At 44.3% G+C, this 20,095-nt stretch overlaps 4 protein-coding genes across 6 annotated transcripts; 2 read left to right on the top strand and 2 right to left on the bottom strand.

The window, feature by feature from the left end:
• Nucleotides 1-579: 579 nt before the first annotated feature.
• LOC100833276 (GPI-anchored protein LLG1) lies at nucleotides 580-3,248 on the bottom strand. Its single transcript, XM_003570435.2, has 3 exons — nucleotides 2,513-3,248; nucleotides 2,349-2,408; nucleotides 580-1,211 (listed from the first exon to the last, which is right to left on the bottom strand). The coding sequence occupies exons 1-3, from the start codon at nucleotides 2,595-2,597 to the stop codon at nucleotides 856-858; spliced, it is 501 nt and encodes a 166-aa protein (XP_003570483.1). The 5' UTR covers nucleotides 2,598-3,248; the 3' UTR covers nucleotides 580-855.
• A 593-nt stretch (nucleotides 3,249-3,841) lies between these two features.
• LOC100835954 (phosphatidylinositol/phosphatidylcholine transfer protein SFH13) lies at nucleotides 3,842-10,171 on the bottom strand. 2 transcript variants are annotated; one of them, XM_010237713.2, is made up of 15 exons: nucleotides 9,852-10,171; nucleotides 9,404-9,515; nucleotides 9,003-9,318; nucleotides 8,812-8,911; nucleotides 8,379-8,645; nucleotides 7,245-7,322; nucleotides 7,063-7,164; nucleotides 6,936-6,985; nucleotides 6,742-6,841; nucleotides 6,530-6,628; nucleotides 6,309-6,428; nucleotides 5,901-6,063; nucleotides 5,407-5,771; nucleotides 4,586-4,660; nucleotides 3,842-4,321 (listed from the first exon to the last, which is right to left on the bottom strand). In XM_010237713.2, exons 2-15 carry the CDS (start codon nucleotides 9,408-9,410, stop codon nucleotides 4,301-4,303), a joined length of 1,863 nt encoding a protein of 620 aa, XP_010236015.1. In that variant the 5' UTR covers nucleotides 9,411-9,515; nucleotides 9,852-10,171; the 3' UTR covers nucleotides 3,842-4,300. The 2 variants fall into 2 exon arrangements, with proteins under 2 accessions (XP_010236015.1, XP_010236016.1); XM_010237714.2 differs by having other exon boundaries at nucleotides 5,407-5,768.
• Nucleotides 10,172-10,660: 489 nt separating this feature from the next.
• On the top strand, nucleotides 10,661-13,758 carry LOC100832150 (transmembrane 9 superfamily member 12). Its single transcript, XM_014900623.2, has 2 exons — nucleotides 10,661-10,817; nucleotides 11,493-13,758. Exon 2 carries the CDS (start codon nucleotides 11,524-11,526, stop codon nucleotides 13,486-13,488), a length of 1,965 nt encoding a protein of 654 aa, XP_014756109.1. The 5' UTR covers nucleotides 10,661-10,817; nucleotides 11,493-11,523; the 3' UTR covers nucleotides 13,489-13,758.
• A 2,315-nt stretch (nucleotides 13,759-16,073) lies between these two features.
• LOC104583857 (transmembrane 9 superfamily member 12) lies at nucleotides 16,074-19,533 on the top strand. 2 transcript variants are annotated; one of them, XM_010237712.3, is made up of 2 exons: nucleotides 16,074-16,314; nucleotides 17,153-19,533. In XM_010237712.3, exon 2 carries the CDS (start codon nucleotides 17,195-17,197, stop codon nucleotides 19,163-19,165), a length of 1,971 nt encoding a protein of 656 aa, XP_010236014.1. In that variant the 5' UTR covers nucleotides 16,074-16,314; nucleotides 17,153-17,194; the 3' UTR covers nucleotides 19,166-19,533. The 2 variants fall into 2 exon arrangements, with proteins under 2 accessions (XP_010236014.1, XP_024316186.1); XM_024460418.1 differs by lacking the exon at nucleotides 16,074-16,314 and adding an exon at nucleotides 16,350-16,478 and having other exon boundaries at nucleotides 17,153-19,526.
• The last annotated feature ends 562 nt before the right edge of the window (nucleotides 19,534-20,095 follow it).

Genomic DNA, 20,095 nt, shown 5'->3' with positions numbered 1-20,095 from the left:
ATCCGTGAATGATTGGAGTTGCAGCGGGGATAGCCTGATAGGGGTGTCTTTTCAGCCGAAATACAGTACCAGCAGAGGCGTACGATCGGCCTCTCAGGTCGTAGTTTTACGGCGCAACGACTTGTTCTTCTTCTTCTTCTTTTTCTGCCGTGTCTCTGCCATTGTTTATCTTTTTATTCAGAGCTTGTGCCCAACAGGTTAACCAAACAAACGCCAAACAGAAGTAGCACCCCAAGGATAAGGATTCGAGCCTTCGAGGACGTGGCCCGGCGAAACTGGTAACGGATCATGAAATTTCATGACGAAACCATTAACGGATTACCAAGAGAGTTTGTTCACACGACACTCTATCAAACGGAAAGGTTCTTGGAAGTAATTCACATGTTTCTAGTAGATAGACATGTCGATCTCCATGAAAACCCAATGATGGCAAATTTTGACCTGAAGAAAGTAAAGCAGGCATCAATGCAACCTACCACAAGGCGAAACAAGAAAACATGCAGCATAAGCTAGAAATTGATCAGGGACATCAATTGTTACGACTTTCTTTGAGACTAGCATAAGCTAGGGACATTGTGATTAGTCTGAAATCATATATTCATACTCCTTCCAATGACCAAAACTATAGATAACATTATACGCAGCAGTGTAAGAGGCACAATACGACAATAGGGTGAACTGTCAGTTGGCAATCAGCTGAGATTCCAGAAAATATGTAATCTGGCATAACTTAAAATTAGAAGAGATTTCACAGCAAGGAAAATTCCAAGAGCACCTTTACGAGCAGCAGATGAATTCAAGCCTAATCATCATTTAACAAATCTTTGGCGAAATAGTAGAAGGTTTCATCATCACTCAGTGGAACAGCAACGCTGCCATCACACACGAGAGAGTAATCAGAGCAAGCGAGCTGCTTCGAGCTCTTTGACCTCCACTTGCAGCAACGTCTTTCTGGGCGATGCCCTCACAAGAAAGCCCTAGCTTGCCTTCTCGGCACTCATGGGCAAACAGGCCAGGTGGGTACTTGCCATATAGGTTGATGTAGCTGAACATTGTGGATGCACAGTCATTGCTCTCGTCGTTGATGTACGTATTAAATGGGCATGCAAATTCCTTGAAAGCATCGCAGCAGTTTTTAGCAGGATACTTTGGCCCTTTGCACTGGTCCGTGATGATTTTGTAGTTCTGGAACTCAAAGTTCACAGGGCAACCTGATAAGCATAGGCACGAGTAAACACAAGTATATTAGATCAAGGTACTGAAAGTGTTGAACACGGTGTGATGAATGCCACAAAAAGCAACATTATAATGATGACTTAGGATCTATCTTGATGTTACTTGGTCTACGGTCAGTCTGTTAGCAATATGGATGCTCCTCTCAAAAACAAAAAGCGATATGTATGCACTATTAGTGAACTGAAGGCAAAAAATATGCACTTGTGGGCTGCCTCGAAGCATTTGGTTATTTGGCAGCTAGAAGCCTAGAACCAACTTACCTAACTGAATTTCGGTTAATCTGCCGAAATAGTGCTATGATCGCATTACCTAGTTTGAAACGATAAGATATTGCTTCTAACTGGATAACAGAATACATGCAGCCCTATCAGAATATTGCATGTCATACCAGTTCCCACTTTAAAACCACAAGATTAACAAATATCCTTTCCACTATTAGCTTATTTATTTCAATTTCTCTATCCTCTCTACCTAAGATGGACATCTTAGTACTATCAAGAAGCAGCAAGTATTCATATAATGAAAAAAAGGCACCACCAACTAGCAAGTCCAGGAGCTCCACATCACAACTAATAAGCTGATCCCAAATGTCCAAATTAGATGCTACTGTATTATCCAGTTAACAAGCATGTGTGAGTAATATGTAAAGTGTGCACACCATCAGATGCGGACTGGTCGGCAAACTGTCTCAGTTGATTAACATAAGTAACATCATAAAAAATCTGTAGCCCCCATCCCTGCGTGCATCCAACTCATAGGACCACAATTCCTCATTCATATACTCAACCATCAATGTGTTCCAGAGCTTGGTTCTCAATCATCAATCCACCTCAATTCCACTCCATCCGCAGTGAGAAGGATGAAAACAATCCAGGCCACCATCAATCCTCCATGTTAACCCTGATCTGAAGACACACTATCTATTTACTGGTAGGTCTTTCTTCAGCATGGGATGGATCAGGGAATGGATACTCCATGAATCTAAGCGGAGTACCTAACTAACAGCACCACTTCCAATCCAATAATCTCTAGTCTACCTCAATTTCAGATCAATCCCGAGAGGAGCACGCATTAGAGGGTGGAAGGCAAGGAGGAGGAGAAAGGAAACGTACTCTTCTTGGCCTGCAGCAAGCTCCTCCCGGTAGATCCGGCGCTCGCCTGGAACACGCCGTCTGTTACAGCATCAGCAAAACAGAAACGGCACGAACTCATCAGAAGCCGAAGCAGACGATCGAGGCAGCAAGGAACAGCGAGACGAGAGCACGGACGCACGCACCGGAGATGAAGGGGGAAGCGGAGGCGAACGCCGCCAGGACGGCGGCCGAGAAGAGGAGGAGCGAGAATCCACGGGCCGCAGCCATCCCGGCGTCTCTCTCAACCCGACGCGAGGGCTTCGACGCGCTGCTGCTGCGAATTTCCGAACGGAAGGGGGCTTAAGCTTGCTGGATCTAGCACGACGACGACGACGGTAGTGGTGGAGGTGGACGTCGTAGGGGAGAGGAGGCTGCAAACTCACATGCGCGCCTCAACTTCTTCCCTGGTCCGGTGGAGCTGTAAGCAGCGGGGCGGTGCTGCTGCTGCAATTAATTATCGCCGGATGCTGCGAGCTGGAGAAGGAAGGAGGACGCGACCACGCGGTTTATTTGTTCTGTTTTCTTTCTCGTCGCTAGCTAAAATGGACTGGACAGAGATGTGAGACGGGGAGAGACGGGGAGGGGGGTCAAGACGGCCAAAGTTTCGTAAAGAAATCCTTCGTTTACTCATACAGCGTGTTTGGTTGGGGGGAAATCAGACTAGGGAATGGGATGCGGAAGTATAGGAAACTCGACAAGTTCTGTTTGTTTGGGGGGGGGGGGGGGGCATGGGAGTTTAGAAGGGCAGAGAAAAAGAAATTAGGAAGGTAAACTTCCAAGCATCTCTTCCCTGGGGTCCACCTGGTAACTCAAAATGGGATAGGGAATTGACGTTGTTTTGCACGTTGCGTGATTGGTGGCAACAGAATTTCCATGTCTAAACCCATGAAACAAACAATGAAAAGTAACCACCCCCTAAACTACCGCTCCTAATTTATATCCCCACACCAATCAAGAGAATAGGACTAAATATCAACTTCCCGTGACTAATCCTCAGCAAACTTCCGTCAATAAACTTCCAACCCCCCTCCCTGCTTTTGCCAAACACGCTACTACTCGTTAGGCAAACCAAGCAAGAGTTAAAGCCATATTGAGTTATCGGCGAGTAATAAGAAACATTTCAACAGCTCCAAACCTTCTCCTAAGAGATGCACCGACCTTTCTCTTCGACAAAAACTGCCATCGTCAACCTGGCATGTGGCTGTTTCCTACTGATAACGAACTTGCTTGCCAGAACGACGTGCCACTTGCCAGCTAAATTTGATGTAATATCTACAGGTGCCAGACAGCTCATGCCCACCGTAGAACCATTCCACGCGACATGCGATCCACCAATGATGCTTGAGCCAATCAACGACGGCGGCCGATAAAAGGCGATGACCATTTTTGTCAATCCGGACGTGCCCAACAGGCCAGGCACTTTCTGCTCGCGATGAGAAAGTGGCTTCTCAAAAAAGTAAATAAGGATAAAATGAAGGGGAGAAGCTGGTACATGTTATTGAAGATACTAAAAGTTACTAACCAAAGAATGGTGTGAATTATGAGTCAAGCCTCAACTGTTCTGAAGAAAATGCACAAGAGCATGGCATGCATACAACATGTCAGGAGGCTCAAAGGAGCATATCAGACACATAGACAAGACATTAGGTGTGTATTGGAGTTCCTCTTTGAAATTCTTTTGCTCTATAAGCCGGGCTATGTTCATCTTCCAGGAAGCTATTCTTGACCGTCCCCTCAGTTTTCCTTGGGTCACCAACTATCTATCCTTTTTATTAACACTAAGCTTCGCTCATCTCTCTGATAAACCAAAAGGAGAGATGCGAGACAGGGTAGCCATATACAGAGCAATGCTGTTCAGTCTTCTGTTCGAGAGCAGACATTGGTAAGTAACATCTCTTTTTTCTTGTTCCTGTACATTGCTGCTAAGTTTATTATGTACAAAATTTCCTTCTCTGCATCAAACAAGGAAAAAAACCGTAAACTTTAGTGCCCCATAACTCATAAGTACAATAATGTCTAAGAAAACCGCAAAATATATCCAAAATGCATACTACTATACATATCCAATAGAGGTAAGTCAAACACTGAATGTGTTCCTTTTAAATCCCAATTCACTATTACTGTCAGCTGAAGATAATTGAATAAGCAAATAGTATGCGACTTGAAATACTCAACATTGGCAATCTTCTAATTACAATAAATATGGTACCGCTCACCCTAAGATCAGAGTCCTTCACAGCTTCCAATGTCTCAGCCATCTGCATTTGTTTGATCACTGTTGCATGCAATACCTGGAAGAACAGATCCAAAAAACACTACATAAATAAGAGTATTCCAAATACAATAACAAAGTAACACAAGATTATCAGTCAACTTTGAGAAGAACAGATATCTAATGAATTGTGGCAAGTATGCACTCTGTCCATAGTACGCTGTTTCTAATCCAGATGTTATGTACTCCCTCCGATCCTAATTAATTGTCAAAATATTACATGTATCTAGACACATTTTATACATAGATACATCCATATTTAGGCAAATTTAAGACAATTAATATGAATCGGAGGGAGTATTTTATTAAAAACAATTGGTCCCATGATAGCAGTGGAAGATTTCAAAGTCACGAAGTGCATTTGGAAAATTTTACCAATTGTCTTTAAAAAGATCTCTCCCCATAATTTTTTAATTTAAGTGGTTGCATTACAGAGTCTTATTATGCTTGATACTAGTCAACTTGTAAAAGTTGGGACACTTGGATTCTACATAGTTCTTGCAGTTCTTTCTGCCCTACATGCTCAAAAGTTTTGGGTGCATCATAAAACTGCATATTTTAACAAACAAAACAACATTCTTTATAAATTTATGAAGCCTACATAGTTCATTTATATTTTATTTTTGCAAAGAAGTCAAGCAGAGCACAGATTTATTTATCAATGTACAAAATGCTTTTTGTGGTAAAAAGACGATACAATTATAATAGTAAATCCACAAACAAATCTAAGCACGATAAGGATGTAACCCTTGGGTAGACAAATACCTTCTTTGTCTTCTCCAGATCAAATTCAATGGATTTTATCCTATCAAAAGAATCCTGTATAGCACGATCCTTGTCCTGTGGGATCTCTGGAGGTTTTCTGCTGAGTTGATTACACATTGACTCAAGTCTTTCAAGACGCTCAAGACACGGATTTACACGGTCTTCCTTAACTACCTGAAGATCTGCCTGATTACTACCGGATACAGTTGGAGTATGTGGATGAACGTTTTCCAACTGTTGCCGACGGCGGGTGAAAAAGCGCAAAAGAGAGAGTATTTTCAGAATTACAGCAAGAATTTTTCTTGAAAAATATTTCAAAATCCCATCATCTGCAATGCCTTCACGGTCGTTCGGGGCGGGACCTGCTAGATTCAACTCACATTTTAAGTATCAGAGGGACTAGCCATTTTGGTGAGACAACCGAGTTGAAAAATTAACTATGCCCAGACGAGTTCTTGTAGAGATCAACTAGTGCATGCAGCTTGATTAGATACCTGGCTCAGGTGAAACTCTGTTCGTTGATGAATTTTGTCGTGTGTTGTACTGCCTTAACACATTTCCAGCAAGGTTATATCTTTTATTGGACTCAACAGCTTTATCCACCAAAAGAGGCCGGTCATCAGAACGGTTGCATGTTGTTGATCCTGATTCCCTGGCCTACACGATGAAGACAGCAGAAGGAGTTCATTATGAAATGTCATTGTCTTTATTATGCTCTGCTCACTAGCAACAGCCTAACTTTTTTTTGCGAGGGAGCAACAACCTAACATTTATGCATGTGGAGACCAAAAGAAAATACCAGCTATTTCCTAATGTCTGTCTGAATATAAGACCTATTAGTCAGCAACTAGAAAATGAATGTAACTTTTAAAAACAGTGGGGGGTCAAAGAACAATAATTACTTCCTCGCGGACTGGAGCCAAACTATGATATTCGATATCTGCAGGCGCTATTGGGGATCCAAGATCATCAACATCTGAACCTGATTCAGCATTTGATGTATCACTAATTCTTTCTGGTAACTGAAAGAAGCAGTAGTGCATAAAACGTTAAAACTGCAACAATGGATTGACTAATGGAGCAAATGAGAGCTCACGGGTCAGAAGATATTTGGTAATCTTGCCTTGAGTGCACGCAATCTTACAGAGCCTGTAAGTGTTTCTTCCATATCAGATACTTGCACAACTTCCCTCAGTGCAGATGATTCCATGCTATGTACAATCTGCGATTAGAAATACATTCATAAGCAGTTGCAGCAGATAAGTTAGTTGCCCTATTGTACCATAAGGAATATGATACGGTAAGAGAGCACCAGCAGATTCATAAGAAAAATACCTTCATAATTAAAGGATCACTCCAAGGGCCTTTGTTGGACCTCAGGCATCCTCCCTGGTGAGAGCACGTGCACAAACCGCCAAAAAACTCTGGTAATTGGCTGCAGATATACTTTGGTTAGCCTTGCACCACAAGTGCAAAAACAAATCTTACACTAATCAGTCCAAACCACGTATAAGATTAAGGTCACCAACCTTGCGTCGATAGCTTCAAGAAGTCTGCTTTGGAATTTTGCTCCTAGAACCTGTTATCAAAGTAGGTATGAAGCACCAAAAACATCACAACATGGAAAGTACACTAAGAAAGGTTTCAGGTTTGTACATGGATTTTAGATGATGTTTTAGGGTCAAGAAGTCCCTTCACAGTGCTCCAGATCAGTTTGAAACCAGTTCCAGCATTTACAATGAACATTTGATGTAGTGTCTGCATAATTGAGCACATGCTTGCTAATTAGAATCAGAACATTGGAAAACACAGACCTATGTTTCATCAGTAAGACTTACCTCAGGATAATAATCACCATCTATTTTTTGCATACAGCGAACCAAATCCCTTGCAACCTTGCCAAAGTTCTTCCAGCCCTATCTCATAAGAAACCAAACAAAAACACAACCAGTTACAGGCGTAATTATCAACTATTATGCAGATGGCACAAAGATGTTAAATGGCACACGCAAAGATACATGTATTAGAGCTAATGGACCAAGCAATTTTATCAATATTGATAGTTTTCAGGAAGTGAACCTCTACACTACAGCTCTACTGATGCCATTTTGATAGGGAGAAATCCTAAGCCCTTTGGAAATACAATCTAAGCATGTTACTGTGTTTTATGTGTCTTCTCTCTAACCTCCAAGGATCTTTTGTGCCCCCAGACATCCTAGTGGATTTAATCATTATGATGCTTTTAGATAAGTTTCTCGAATAAGTCTACATACGATATATATTTTTATGTGCTTTCAATTTATTGCATGATCAATGATTATAGGTCAACTGTGAGCTTGTGCAGTTCCACAAATCACAACTGTCAGATTGTTATTAGATCAGAGACCCTAAGAGTTGCTAATTTCTGATAAAAGCTCCAGTTGTGCCGTAGCATATATTCTTGTGAGGAGATGTCTTTTATGACAAAAAAAAAATACTGTTTCTAACTTCTGATGCTGGCATTATGCCCCGACAAAGTACATCTTGTAAGCCTAACAAATAATTTTAATGGAGAATTTTCTCAACAGAAAGTACTACCTCCATTCCTAAATATAAGAAGTCCAAACTTTGTACTACGTCAAATTTCTTCAAGTTTGACCAAATTTATAGAAAAAATATACGAAGATCTACAATATCAAACTAGTATAATATGAATATATATATAATGACAGACACAATAAAACTAATTTGGAGTTCTAGATGTTGGTATATTTTTCTATAAACTAAGTCAAAATTGAAGAAGTTTGACTTAAGACAAAGCTAGGACTTCTTATATTTAGGAACGGAAGGAGTAGTTTCGAAGGAACGCCATTGTGAATACAAGCAGAGAAAGCTATCTTTTAATCAGTATTATTACTGTTACATCTGTAGACTCAAGATAAAAAAATTCTCCCATCAAGATACTGTATTTAGGCAAAAGATGATGAACATACCACACCATGGACATCCAATATTGTGGTTGTTGTATCTACATGCTTTTTAGCAGCAATTGAACAGGCAGGAAACTTCTCACGGAATGCTCTCTCAAACTCTTGTACATGATACTGAAGATATCGTTCCATTGTTGTGGTTTGCAGAAGCTTATTGGGCTCAACTTTCCCAAGCAACTCGATATAGACAGGCCTTCCTTCCTTGTCAACCCCATGATAACCCTGAGGATAATATTGCAGTACCTCCTCTAGCTCATGAAATTGAAAATCCTTCAACAAGTAAAGTAAGCTGTCATCAATATGCATGAGAATGGAAGGCAAAATATACAGCATGGAATCTTTCAAATTCATACTGTACATGTTAAATCCATCTAATCTGTACTGGGTTTCATTTATTTTCAGATCAACTCTAAGAATAGATAGACAGTGTTCTTACTTCCAAAATCGTGTCTGCCCCAAACCCCTTCCTCCACTGCAGCATCTCTTCCCACATTTGTGATGCCTTTTCAAAGTCAAACTTCCTAGCTTTCAAAAATCTGCATGCCAGATAGTATCAGAATGAATAATCACAAACTGGCATTTGACAGCTAAAAACACCAATGTGTGCACATTTCATCTGATATTAACCTAAGCATCATATGGTAATCATCATGCCTCTCGGGCAATAGATTCCTGGCAAACAAAACCTCCCGGAACGAGCTGACTGCCTGCTCCTCCTCTGCATCCCTGACATCTTCTATCGCTATGTGCGGCACTCTGCAGTCTACTTTCCTCTTTCCCCTCTTCTTCAGCGAATGTGTTAGCCTCGTTGATGCGTGCAGCGCCTTCTTCCTCAGTGACCGCATCCTCCTGTGCCTTGGCTCATCCTCTGAGTTCTCAGCATCTGCTCTGTCCCTCCTATCGTCATTACTGACTGATATCTCTATGCCATCAATATTGCTCTCTGCAACAGAGCATCATAACATCAGCTGATTGCATACCCCGTTAGACCTACAAACCTACGAGATATAATCAACAACTCTCCATACCTGACATTCTCCACAAATGCAGCCCAAACGATCAGGTCAGGCTTCTCACACCCGTATTCTCTAACTGATCACTGGTCCGATACTGAATTTCCTTGAGTAGCGAGCCTCCACTCTGCCACAAACCAATACAGATCAATTTTTATTTTGACAGAGACAAACAGATACAGATTGGAATTCAATTCAGAGTTGTCCAGGGGAACATCGAATTAGTGGCCCATTTATCCGATTCATAGCAACTAGGAGCTACAGAGACAGCCAAAAATAAAGTGACTCCAGAAAGGAAAGGCGATCGCGTAGTCTACAATAAATGCTCCCGCCGCGAGATCCACGGGAGGCCGCCCCCAACCGCCTCGGGAATCACGCATAGGCCCCAGCTAGATCCAATCGTCTAAACCCGAGGGAGCGAACGACATGGAAATCGGAACCCCGAAAAGGATTCGATCCGTACCTCGCCACTGGAGTGGGGGGGATCTGTGGCGCCTGCCTGCTCCGGCTCGATCCGGATCGGGCGGGAGGATCACGAGCTCGACCTCCTCCTCCCCACGGGGAGGGAGAGTGGGAGGAATCGAGGGGGAGGCAGCGAGGGTTTCCGATCGACGCGAAGGGAAATCGAGTGGGGCGCGCGCGTCGCGTTTGATCCGCGCGTCTCTCTATCTAATCTCCCCGGCGCTTACGCTTCCATGGCCTCCTCCTTTTCCGCCTACTCTTTGTTCCCCGTACTGCTGCTGCTGCTGCCAGTGCTCCCGGTTACTAGGGGTTGTTCTTCTGCGGTTTTAATTTTAACTTTTGTTTTTAACGTGGTGGGCGGATTTTGCGCCGGGCCCAGTCGTCTGTGGCGTGCGCAGGGTGCTGTGTATGCGCGAGGGGTGCGCGTGGCGCGCTTGACTCTCTCTCCCGCGTCGCTTTTACGTGACTCCGTACGCAGAGTGGGCCGGGAGGAGGCGCCGACGCTCACGTGCGCAGTAGCCGGACGGGGCTGATACGTGGGGACAGAGTGTCAGTACGGTGATGTCGTCATGGATGGTCGCGCCTACTATTTCGTGCGTCATACTGGTACGGGCCCGGCGCAAAATTCCCAGAAACCCACGCCAAGTTGCCGCCAATGAACGTAGAATCCGCACAGAGCTCGGCCCACGTAGAATCCAAACATAAGTCGGCCCAGGTACCATTACGAAGGTAAGCCCATCTTAAATGCAGCCTAAGAAGCAAAGCCCAAACGAGCCCATCTGATGACTAGAAACAAAATCCCCTCACCATTTTATTCCAGAAGTGTCGTGAACTCAGCTCGTAAGTCGCGACCGAGCCGTCGGTTGGTTTGCTGCTGCGAATTGTACTGCGCGTGCCGCTCACGCCGGCGAGCATCTCCTCCCGTCGTCGGCATCCACCGCCTCAAGCCCTCAACCTCCGGTGCCAGGTTCGGATCGATCGATTTTTGTTTGCCTTCTCTGCGGCTTGGTCTGCCCGCCATCACTTGCTTCTTCTTCTAGATCTGGGGCGACCTTAGCTCAAGAGTGGTTTGGAAGCGGCGTAGATCTGTTCGCGCGAGGCGCTCCCATGCCGCGATTTGGAAGCGATCTTGATTTCTAGGATCTAATTGTGCGAATGTTCGGGCAGTGCTTGAAGCGATTCCTTTTTAGGTCTGCTGGTTTAGTCACACAATCATCCGCCGCCTGCGCGTTTGATTGGCGCAATGCAAAGTGCGCTCTTACTGATAGTCATGGATGCCACTTTTCCCTAGTTCCTAAAAGTGGCATCTGCGCGCATCTAGTGCATGTGCATGCTATTTTCTCTGTATTAATTTCCCAACCGAATTTTCTTTCTTTCTTTAGTGTAGTTCATGACATCATGTCCTGTACTCTGTGAACATGTATGGTAAAAACCAACTGTGAATTGCTTTACATGACACCTTCGGCCAGACCTTCCGGTGATTTCATTGCTAAATCCGTGTCTGCTATTCTGCTTACAGCTTACAGAGAAATAGTATCAACTAGTCATTCGTGGTCTTTGATTTATATTTGATGCTCATGTACTTCGAATATTGCTTATTTTTAGCGGAACTGAGTTTTGATGTTCTTCTTTTTGGTTCCAGGTGTTAGGCAGCTTCTTAGGAATCGGTAATCATGGCCAAGGGCTGGATAACCTTTGCTTTGTTAGTGGTGTTTATAGTGATGGCTCCTGCTTGTGAGGCGTTCTACTTGCCAGGTAGTTACATGCACACGTACCGGCAAGGCGAAGAGATTGGGGCAAAGGTGAACTCGCTCACTTCCATTGAGACGGAACTGCCATTCAGCTACTACAGTCTCCCATATTGCCGTCCTCAGGGTGGGATAAAGAAGAGTGCTGAAAATCTGGGGGAGCTCCTTATGGGTGACCAGATTGATAATTCTCCTTACCGTTTCCACGTCAATGTCAATGAATCGCTCTATCTGTGTACCACGAAACCACTTGATGAGGGTGATGTGAAGCTCCTCAAGCAGCGAAGCCGGGACCTCTACCAGGTAAACATGATTCTTGACAATCTTCCTGTGAGGAGGTTTACTGAGCAGAATGGAGTGACCATTCAATGGACAGGCTATCCAGTTGGTTATACCCCAGAAGGTACCTCTGATGTCTACATCATTAATCACCTAAAATTTAAGGTCTTGGTCCATAAGTATGAAGGAGGTAAAATGAGGGTAGTTGGAACTGGGGAGGGAATGGAAGTGATCTCAGACACTGACACAGATGCCAAGTCTGATGGCTACGAGATAGTGGGATTTGAAGTCATCCCGTGCAGTGTGAAGCGTGATCCTGAAGCCATGTCAAAGCTTACAATGTATGACAAAGTTGATCCTGTGAGCTATCCTGTGGAGTTGGAGAAATCTCAAATGATCAGGGAGAAGGAGCAGATTACTTTTACATACGAGGTTGAATTTGTTAACAGTGACATCAGGTGGCCATCACGTTGGGATGCATACCTGAAGATGGAGGGTGCAAAAATCCACTGGTTCTCGATTATGAACTCACTGATGGTAATATTGTTTTTGGCTGGCATTGTTTTTGTCATATTGTTGCGGACAGTCAGGCGGGACTTGACTAGATATGAGGAGCTGGATAAGGAGGCCCAAGCTCAGATGAATGAGGAGCTCTCTGGGTGGAAGCTTGTCGTTGGAGATGTCTTCAGAGAGCCAACCTCATCAAAACTTTTCTGCGTCATGATTGGTGATGGGGTTCAAATTCTGGGTATGGCAATTGTCACCATTTTCTTTGCTACCTTTGGATTCATGTCTCCTGCATCGAGAGGAATGCTGTTGACAGGGATGATATTCCTTTATATGTTACTTGGAATTTTGGCCGGATATGCTGCTGTCAGGCTCTGGAGGACTATAAAAGGAACTTCTGAGGGATGGAGATCTGTCTCCTGGTCAACTGCTTGTTTTTTCCCTGGCGTTGTCTTCCTTGTCCTCACTATATTAAACTTCATGTTGTGGTCAAGAAATAGTACTGGAGCCCTTCCCATCTCACTCTTCTTCACTCTTCTGTCCTTGTGGTTCTGTATCTCCGTACCACTTACCCTTCTAGGTGGTTTCCTTGGCACAAGGGCCGAGCCAATAGAATTCCCTGTCCGAACCAACCAAATACCAAGAGAAATCCCTACAAAAAATTACTCGTGGCTCCTCATATTTGGTGCTGGAACTCTACCTTTTGGAACACTCTTTATTGAGCTCTTCTTCATTCTTTCCAGTATTTGGCTTGGAAGGTTCTACTACGTGTTTGGGTTCCTCCTTGTTGTACTCCTTTTGCTGGTTGTGGTATGTGCTGAGGTATCTGTTGTTCTTACCTACATGCATCTCTGTGCTGAGGATTGGAGGTGGTGGTGGAAAGCTTTCTTTGCCTCTGGAGGAGTTGCATTTTATGTGTTCCTATACTCCATAAACTACTTGGTGTTCGATCTCAGCAGCTTGAGTGGGCCAGTTTCTGCCACCCTCTATATTGGATATGCTTTCATTGTCTCTCTTGCCATTATGCTAGCTACTGGGACTGTTGGGTTCCTGACATCATTCTCTTTCGTTCACTACCTTTTCTCAAATGTCAAGATTGATTGAAGGCCTTATCTTGGAAATCTCCAGACATGATTGTACACACAATATGCTTTGATCATGGCATCGGAACGCCATTTACACTGTTGTGCCATTCTTAATGTAGCATATTAGTTAAGACTCTTGAGACTATTGTACCACGACACATATGGTATTTTTCTAGTAGATATTAAGCCTGTGATCTTCTCTTTTCTGTGCTGCAACACTGGTTGATCTCAATTGCTCTCTTAAAATCTTTATTTTCCATATTATTGTGCACTATGCAATGGTTTGTTTCTTTGATATGTTTGTAATGGGACATTTATCATCTTGTGGTGTAATCGATCTGTACGAAATTTGGTTCCTCGAGGACGCTAGTTTGTGTTCTTCTCACTTGTGTATTTCCTCAAGGTTCTGTAAAGCACACAATTCAGGTTTTGATAATTAGTCATGATCAAGCACACATTTCAAGGTATCATGCTAGTTTGAACTAAAACGACGACAAGAATTTAGGAACGGAAGAATACCTTTTTACATGATTCCTCTGTGACTAACAGTGACATGTGGTTATCTGCTTCACCATTCATCTGTATTTCTGGCGATTCACTTCACCTTTCATTAGGTTTGCCTCTCTGTACAGTCAGTTTCCTTAAAGTAACGTTAGTTCTGAAATCTGCAAGAATTGATTTCAGTATTCTGAAGTGCACCTTTTGATGTTTTCGCATATTGCGCCATAATTTTGGCGTCTCCATACACATATCTTCCTTCTTTTTTTGCTTGTGTGCTGCTGGATAATGTTAGAAGGTAGTCCTAGACCTTGTTACTATGCTGGCGGATTCCCTAATGGAATTCGATGGGGAGGCCCATTGTATATAAAAAAAAAGGTAGTCCTCAAAACATGATTCATGCATGTAAATGTAACTACACTGGAAATCAGGCGTGCAAATATTGCCAGAATTATTTTTGCGGTTGAAACTAGAGCATATCTCAGTTAAATCTTTGTTGGTTACTACTGATGGTAATATAATATGAATTACGTGAAATGGTGCAACTCTCTTGCTCTTCATGTCTGTTGAAACTTCATTTCATCTTGCAGAGGATTTGCTTTATTCAGTCATCAGTCATACTGAGTTAATGACTCAACAAAATGTCTCAAACTTTTGAAATCTTCTATCTGGAAGGAGGTCGCATTCGTTGCTGCTTGCGCATTATTGTTCCCCCTTGACGTTGCGCTGTTCTTCTCAGTCACAACCGTCACAACAAACTAAATGCACCAGAAACCTGACATCGATGTGTGCATCTCTAACTGATTTCACTCGTTTATACGTCTTCTACAGCTCTACATTCGTACTTTTCTTTCCCGAGAGAACGTATTGACGTATTGTAATCTCTTTCTTTGTTTTGAAATAAAATGTACTCCATACTAATGTATAAGCGTGATTTAGTTGCACTTCCTCTGCAGCTTCAGAAATCAGAATCCAGCAGGGGAAAGCTGAATCTTGCCGTCTTCCATGGGCAGCAATCAAAAGTTCAAAACTATACTGCATGGCAAATCTTTAGCTGTGCCTGGATGCATTATCATGGGCCCTTTTGACAAGTGTGACTAGGTGGTGTTGCCTCTAAGAAACGTGTCCCTTTTTCTTCTTGAAGTTACCGTGTCCCTTTTCGTGCTCATGCAAACGGAGCTCTCATTTTCTAATCGAAACTTCTTTTTCCGGGGATTGTTGGCTCGTCGGTTCATGTCGCGGGTTCTCCACCCCAACCAACAAAAGCCACCTTTTTTCCACCAGACATGATTGTTCTCTAAGAAATGCAAGGATTTGTTGAGCGGCAGGTCGATGCAACACACAAAAGCGCGAGCCGGGGACCGTGAAGGTTTTTATTTTTTTAGCCCTCGGAAAAAAAAACTGTTGTGATGCCAAGCAATGTCGACGGCAGGTTGGAGATTCCCTTTCCATTGCTGGACCACGGCCAACGCACCTGGATTATATGCAGTTCTTAGGTTGTTCATCCCACGTTTTGGGTGGTTGTCGTCTTGTTTAGACGTCAATTTGTACGGTCTCCAAAAACAGGGGAAACAAAAACTCACTGAATTCCCTAAAAAAAAGAAGGGAGGAACTCACTAACATACACGTCCAAGTGAATGTTCATCCAGAATTACGAATCAGAACAATTTCAGCTGAATGCACATCCAAGTGGAGCATAAACTTTGAGACGATCGTCCGACTGACCTATATTTAGAACCGATCGAGCGGTATTTGTGTATCGGCTCTTCTGTTTTGGCGTTTTGCACCACCCTGGAGTCAACACTCGACAGTAGTACCTACTGCACCGACGGTCCAGATCTGAAAACAAGAAACCCACATGAGTCAGAAGCCTGCCTGTACAAACGCCGCACAGCCCCGTTCTGCCGTGTGCCCGGCCCACATGTCACTGTCCCGGTTAGGCTCCCCACCAACAACCTGCCGAACCCACCCAGGTCAAAACAAGCGCCAAGTCGCTACACGTGCAGTCCCACCAACGTGCATCAACACCAAACTGGTCCAGGACTACCGAAACAAATGTTCAAAAACTTCAATGCGAAATCCCCAATTCAAATACGGGGGAAATTTAGAAGAAAGGAAGAAAACAAAACTGCGGGGAGCGGACAGCGGAGTAGTATAAGGTTGGCGGGTTCGTGCCGCGTCTCGCCACCCCTTCGCCTCGATTTTGCCGGCCGAGCGTTTACTTCCTTCGTGTATTCTTCTTCTTCTGCTCCTCGATCTCGAGGGAGAGGTGGCCTCGGGGGCATCCATGTTTTGACCTCGCTCAAGTCGCCGCCTCACCTCCTTGGCTCCGTGATCCAGATCCAAGGTGAGCTCCTCTCCCGCTTCTCCTCCCCGCTTCGCTCCCCCCATTATCTTCCCTCAAGCCCTCCATTTTGTACGGGACGGCCTAGAGGAGGTAATTCTCCTTCACGGGGTAAGGGGATTTCGTCTGGGCTTGAGGAGTTGCTGACTCCGTGGCGTCGTTCGTAGGTGAGAGTTCTCCGCTGCATGTTTCTCTCCCGATTTCCCCCAGATTTTTTGGGTCGGAATTCTGGTCGGTGGGGGCGGGGGCGGTTGGCTGCACAGATCACCCCTGGTCGGATTTGCGGCGATTTTTTTCTTCTCCCGGTGCAATTCTCATATTCGTGATAATTTAGGGTTTGTGCGAGTAAATCCTAGTCCCGGATACCCTTTTCATGGGGATCAGTTAGTGTGAAATTGGGTTTGCTTGGAACTGGGATCCGAGAGCCTAGATGCGGTAGTGGCTTCGATGCCGCTTGTTTGTATATTACACAACAGTTTTTTTTTGCGGCAATATTATATGTCGAAATTAACCTGGGTGTTGAAATCCGCTCTGCCATGATAAATCCATGCGATTAGGTTTATGTTTTATGTACTCCTGACGTGAAAGTGCTATGCGGATCTGATGAAGTTTCAGTTCAGAATTCGTTGATTTTGTCATGGATTTTGTTATTCAGTTGTTCATATCGGTTTGTCTATCAGTCAGTAGTGTTCCGGGGGTGCCGTGAACTGCACTAGGTCCAAGACATTGTTGTTTCGGAGTCAAGTACTGAATTAAGATGCTGCAATCGTTATGGCAAATGTTTATTTATTTTTCTTATGGACTGAATTAATGATGTTTCTTGCGTGCAATTTGATTACAGGTGGAATTCTCGATTGATTGGTCATAACGAGTTGTGGCCATAATGCTCCCCAAGATTCTGTCCGACAGGTGGATCTCGGCTTCCCTGCTCCTCCTTCTCCTGAGCCTGTACCCCAATGTCGAGGCCTTCTACCTCCCTGGCACCTTCATGCACACCTATGACCCCGGGGAGGCAATCTCGGCTAAGGTCAACTCACTCACATCCATTGAGACTGAGCTTCCCTTTAGCTATTATAGCCTTCCCTACTGCAAGCCCCCAGAAGGTGTAAAGAAAAGCGCCGAGAACCTCGGCGAGATCCTCATGGGTGACCAGATTGACAACTCGCCATACCGTTTCCGTGTCAACATCGATGAGTCCGTGTACCTTTGCACCACTGACCCACTCACCAAAGAGCAGGCTGAGCTGTTAAAGAATCGGGCGCGGAATCTGTACCAGGTCAACATGATCCTTGACAATCTGCCTGTCATGAGGTTCACCGAGCAGAATGGGATGATGATCCAGTGGACTGGATACCCAGTTGGGTACAACCCGATGGGAAGTAATGATGATTATGTCATTAACCATCTCAAGTTCAGGGTTTTGGTCCATAAGTACCAGGCGCAAGGCGATGTTGTAGTCACAAGTGAGGATGGTGTTGCAATGGTTGAGTCTGATCGCAAGAGCGGCTTCCAGATTGTTGGTTTTGAGGTTGTTCCTTGCAGTGTTAGACGTGATCCTGCAGCGATGACCAAGCTCAAGATGTATGAGAAGGTTGACCCTGTGAACTGCCCATTGGAGCTCGAGAAATCTCAGGTGATTCGTGAAAATGAGCGGATTACATTTACCTATGAGGTTGAATATGTCAAGAGCAACATCAAGTGGCCATCAAGGTGGGATGCATACTTGAAGATGGATGGTGCCAAGGTGCACTGGTTCTCAATCATGAACTCAATGATGGTCGTCTTCTTCTTGGCTGGTATTGTGTTTGTCATATTCTTGAGGACTGTGCGTAGGGATCTGACGCGCTATGAAGAGATGGACAAGGAAGCTCAAGCTCAGATGAATGAGGAGCTCTCAGGATGGAAACTTGTTGTTGGTGATGTCTTCAGAGAGCCCTGCTGCTCAAAGCTGTTGTGTGTTATGGTTGCTGATGGTATCCAGATCACCGGTATGGCAATTGTGACTATCGTGTTTGCTGCTCTCGGTTTCCTGTCGCCTGCTTCCAGAGGAATGCTCCTGACCGGAATGATCATTCTCTACCTGTTCCTTGGGATAATTTCTGGATATGTTGGTGTCCGTGTCTGGAGGACTATCAAACAAAGCTCAGAAGGGTGGAAGTCTGTTGCTTGGCTGACCTCCTGCTTCTTCCCTGGTGTTGTTTTTATCATCTTGACTGTCCTGAACTCCATCCTGTGGGGTAAGAAGAGCACTGGCGCTTTACCCATTTCACTCTTCTTCACCCTCTTGGCTCTGTGGTTCTGCATCTCCGTGCCACTTACTCTTATTGGAGGTTTGCTAGGGACACGTGCTGCAAGCATAGAATTTCCTGTCCGAACCAACCAAATTCCACGAGAGATCCCTGAGCGCAAGTTCCCTTCATGGCTGCTTGTGCTTGGTGCGGGAACGTTGCCTTTCGGTACCCTTTTCATTGAGCTCTTCTTCATCCTTTCTAGCATTTGGCTGGGCAGGTTCTACTATGTCTTTGGCTTCCTGTTCATTGTCCTTTTCCTGTTGGTCATAGTCTGTGGTGAGGTTTCTCTGGTCCTCACCTACATGCATCTTTGCGTGGAGGACTGGAAATGGTGGTGGAAAGCCTTCTTTGCTTCTGGTTCCGTTGCTTTCTACGTCTTCCTATACTCAATCAACTACCTTGTGTTCGACCTTAGGAGCCTGAGCGGGCCAGTCTCAGCGACACTCTACCTTGGCTACTCCCTGATCATGGCTCTTGCCATCATGCTATCTACTGGTGCCATTGGCTTCTTGCTCTCGTTCTACTTCGTCCATTACCTGTTCTCATCTGTTAAGATTGACTAGAGGTGCCTATCCCCTCCTGCTGCAATAGTCACCTGATCCCGGTGATAGTTATCCCGTAGAAACACAACACAAATAATATCAAACTGAAAGAAAAATGGAAACATGGCAATTTCCATGGCTTAGCACAGATACTCCAGTTTTTCTTAGACATACTATTTGTAATGCTTCAGCTATGCCTTCTTGCCTTTTTGTAATACTATTATGTTTTGCTTGCTCTGGGCATTTGTGAGCAGCCTTTTTATTGTTGGGACACAATTAAATATGAAACAGGCCAATTCGATTACAGGTTTTTTGTGACCCCTCATGAGGTTTTACTGCTGGTCAGATCTTTGTAATGAATTATAATCCCTACTTGATGCTATTTTTTTAGATGATCCTACTTGATGCTATTGATGACATGTTATTGAAAATTTTAATCAGACGTTCTGTTTCCTGCCCGACGTCTGACGATGCTTTTGGGGAGGCCACGAAGTCAAGAACGCCAGGGGCGTGTCATTTTGGACGACGGCAGCGCGACTGCGCGAGCGCGCTTCCTAATCCGCTGCGGCGCCGGGCAGGTGGAACCTTGGAGGGCATCCACCATCGAGGATCCTGGTGTAGTGGTGTTGCGCGGCGCCTGCCTCTTCTCTCGGATGCTCAAATAGCTTGCGTATATACGCATAGCCCAGCTTTTTTTTTGTCCGTCATGAACTCACGTACAACCCAATTCAATGGAGGCGACAGAGCCACAGAGGGGAAATTGGACAAACTTAAAAATATCGAGCAAATATTATTTTTTTATGAAAGGAAATCGAGCAAATATATAGTAACCATGACAATTGACATTCAAATTTAAGAAAACCATAACCATTGTGGGAAAAAAAAATCACTTAACCATACCTATTGGGATTTTCCTTTCTTCAGAGTATAGAAATGTTGGGTACTTGAAGG

The sequence above is a fragment of the Brachypodium distachyon genome, chromosome 3 (assembly GCF_000005505.3).
Source record: "Brachypodium distachyon strain Bd21 chromosome 3, Brachypodium_distachyon_v3.0, whole genome shotgun sequence".
Taxonomy (NCBI): Eukaryota; Viridiplantae; Streptophyta; class Magnoliopsida; order Poales; family Poaceae; genus Brachypodium; species Brachypodium distachyon.
This window is presented reverse-complemented; position numbering and strand designations above follow the sequence as displayed.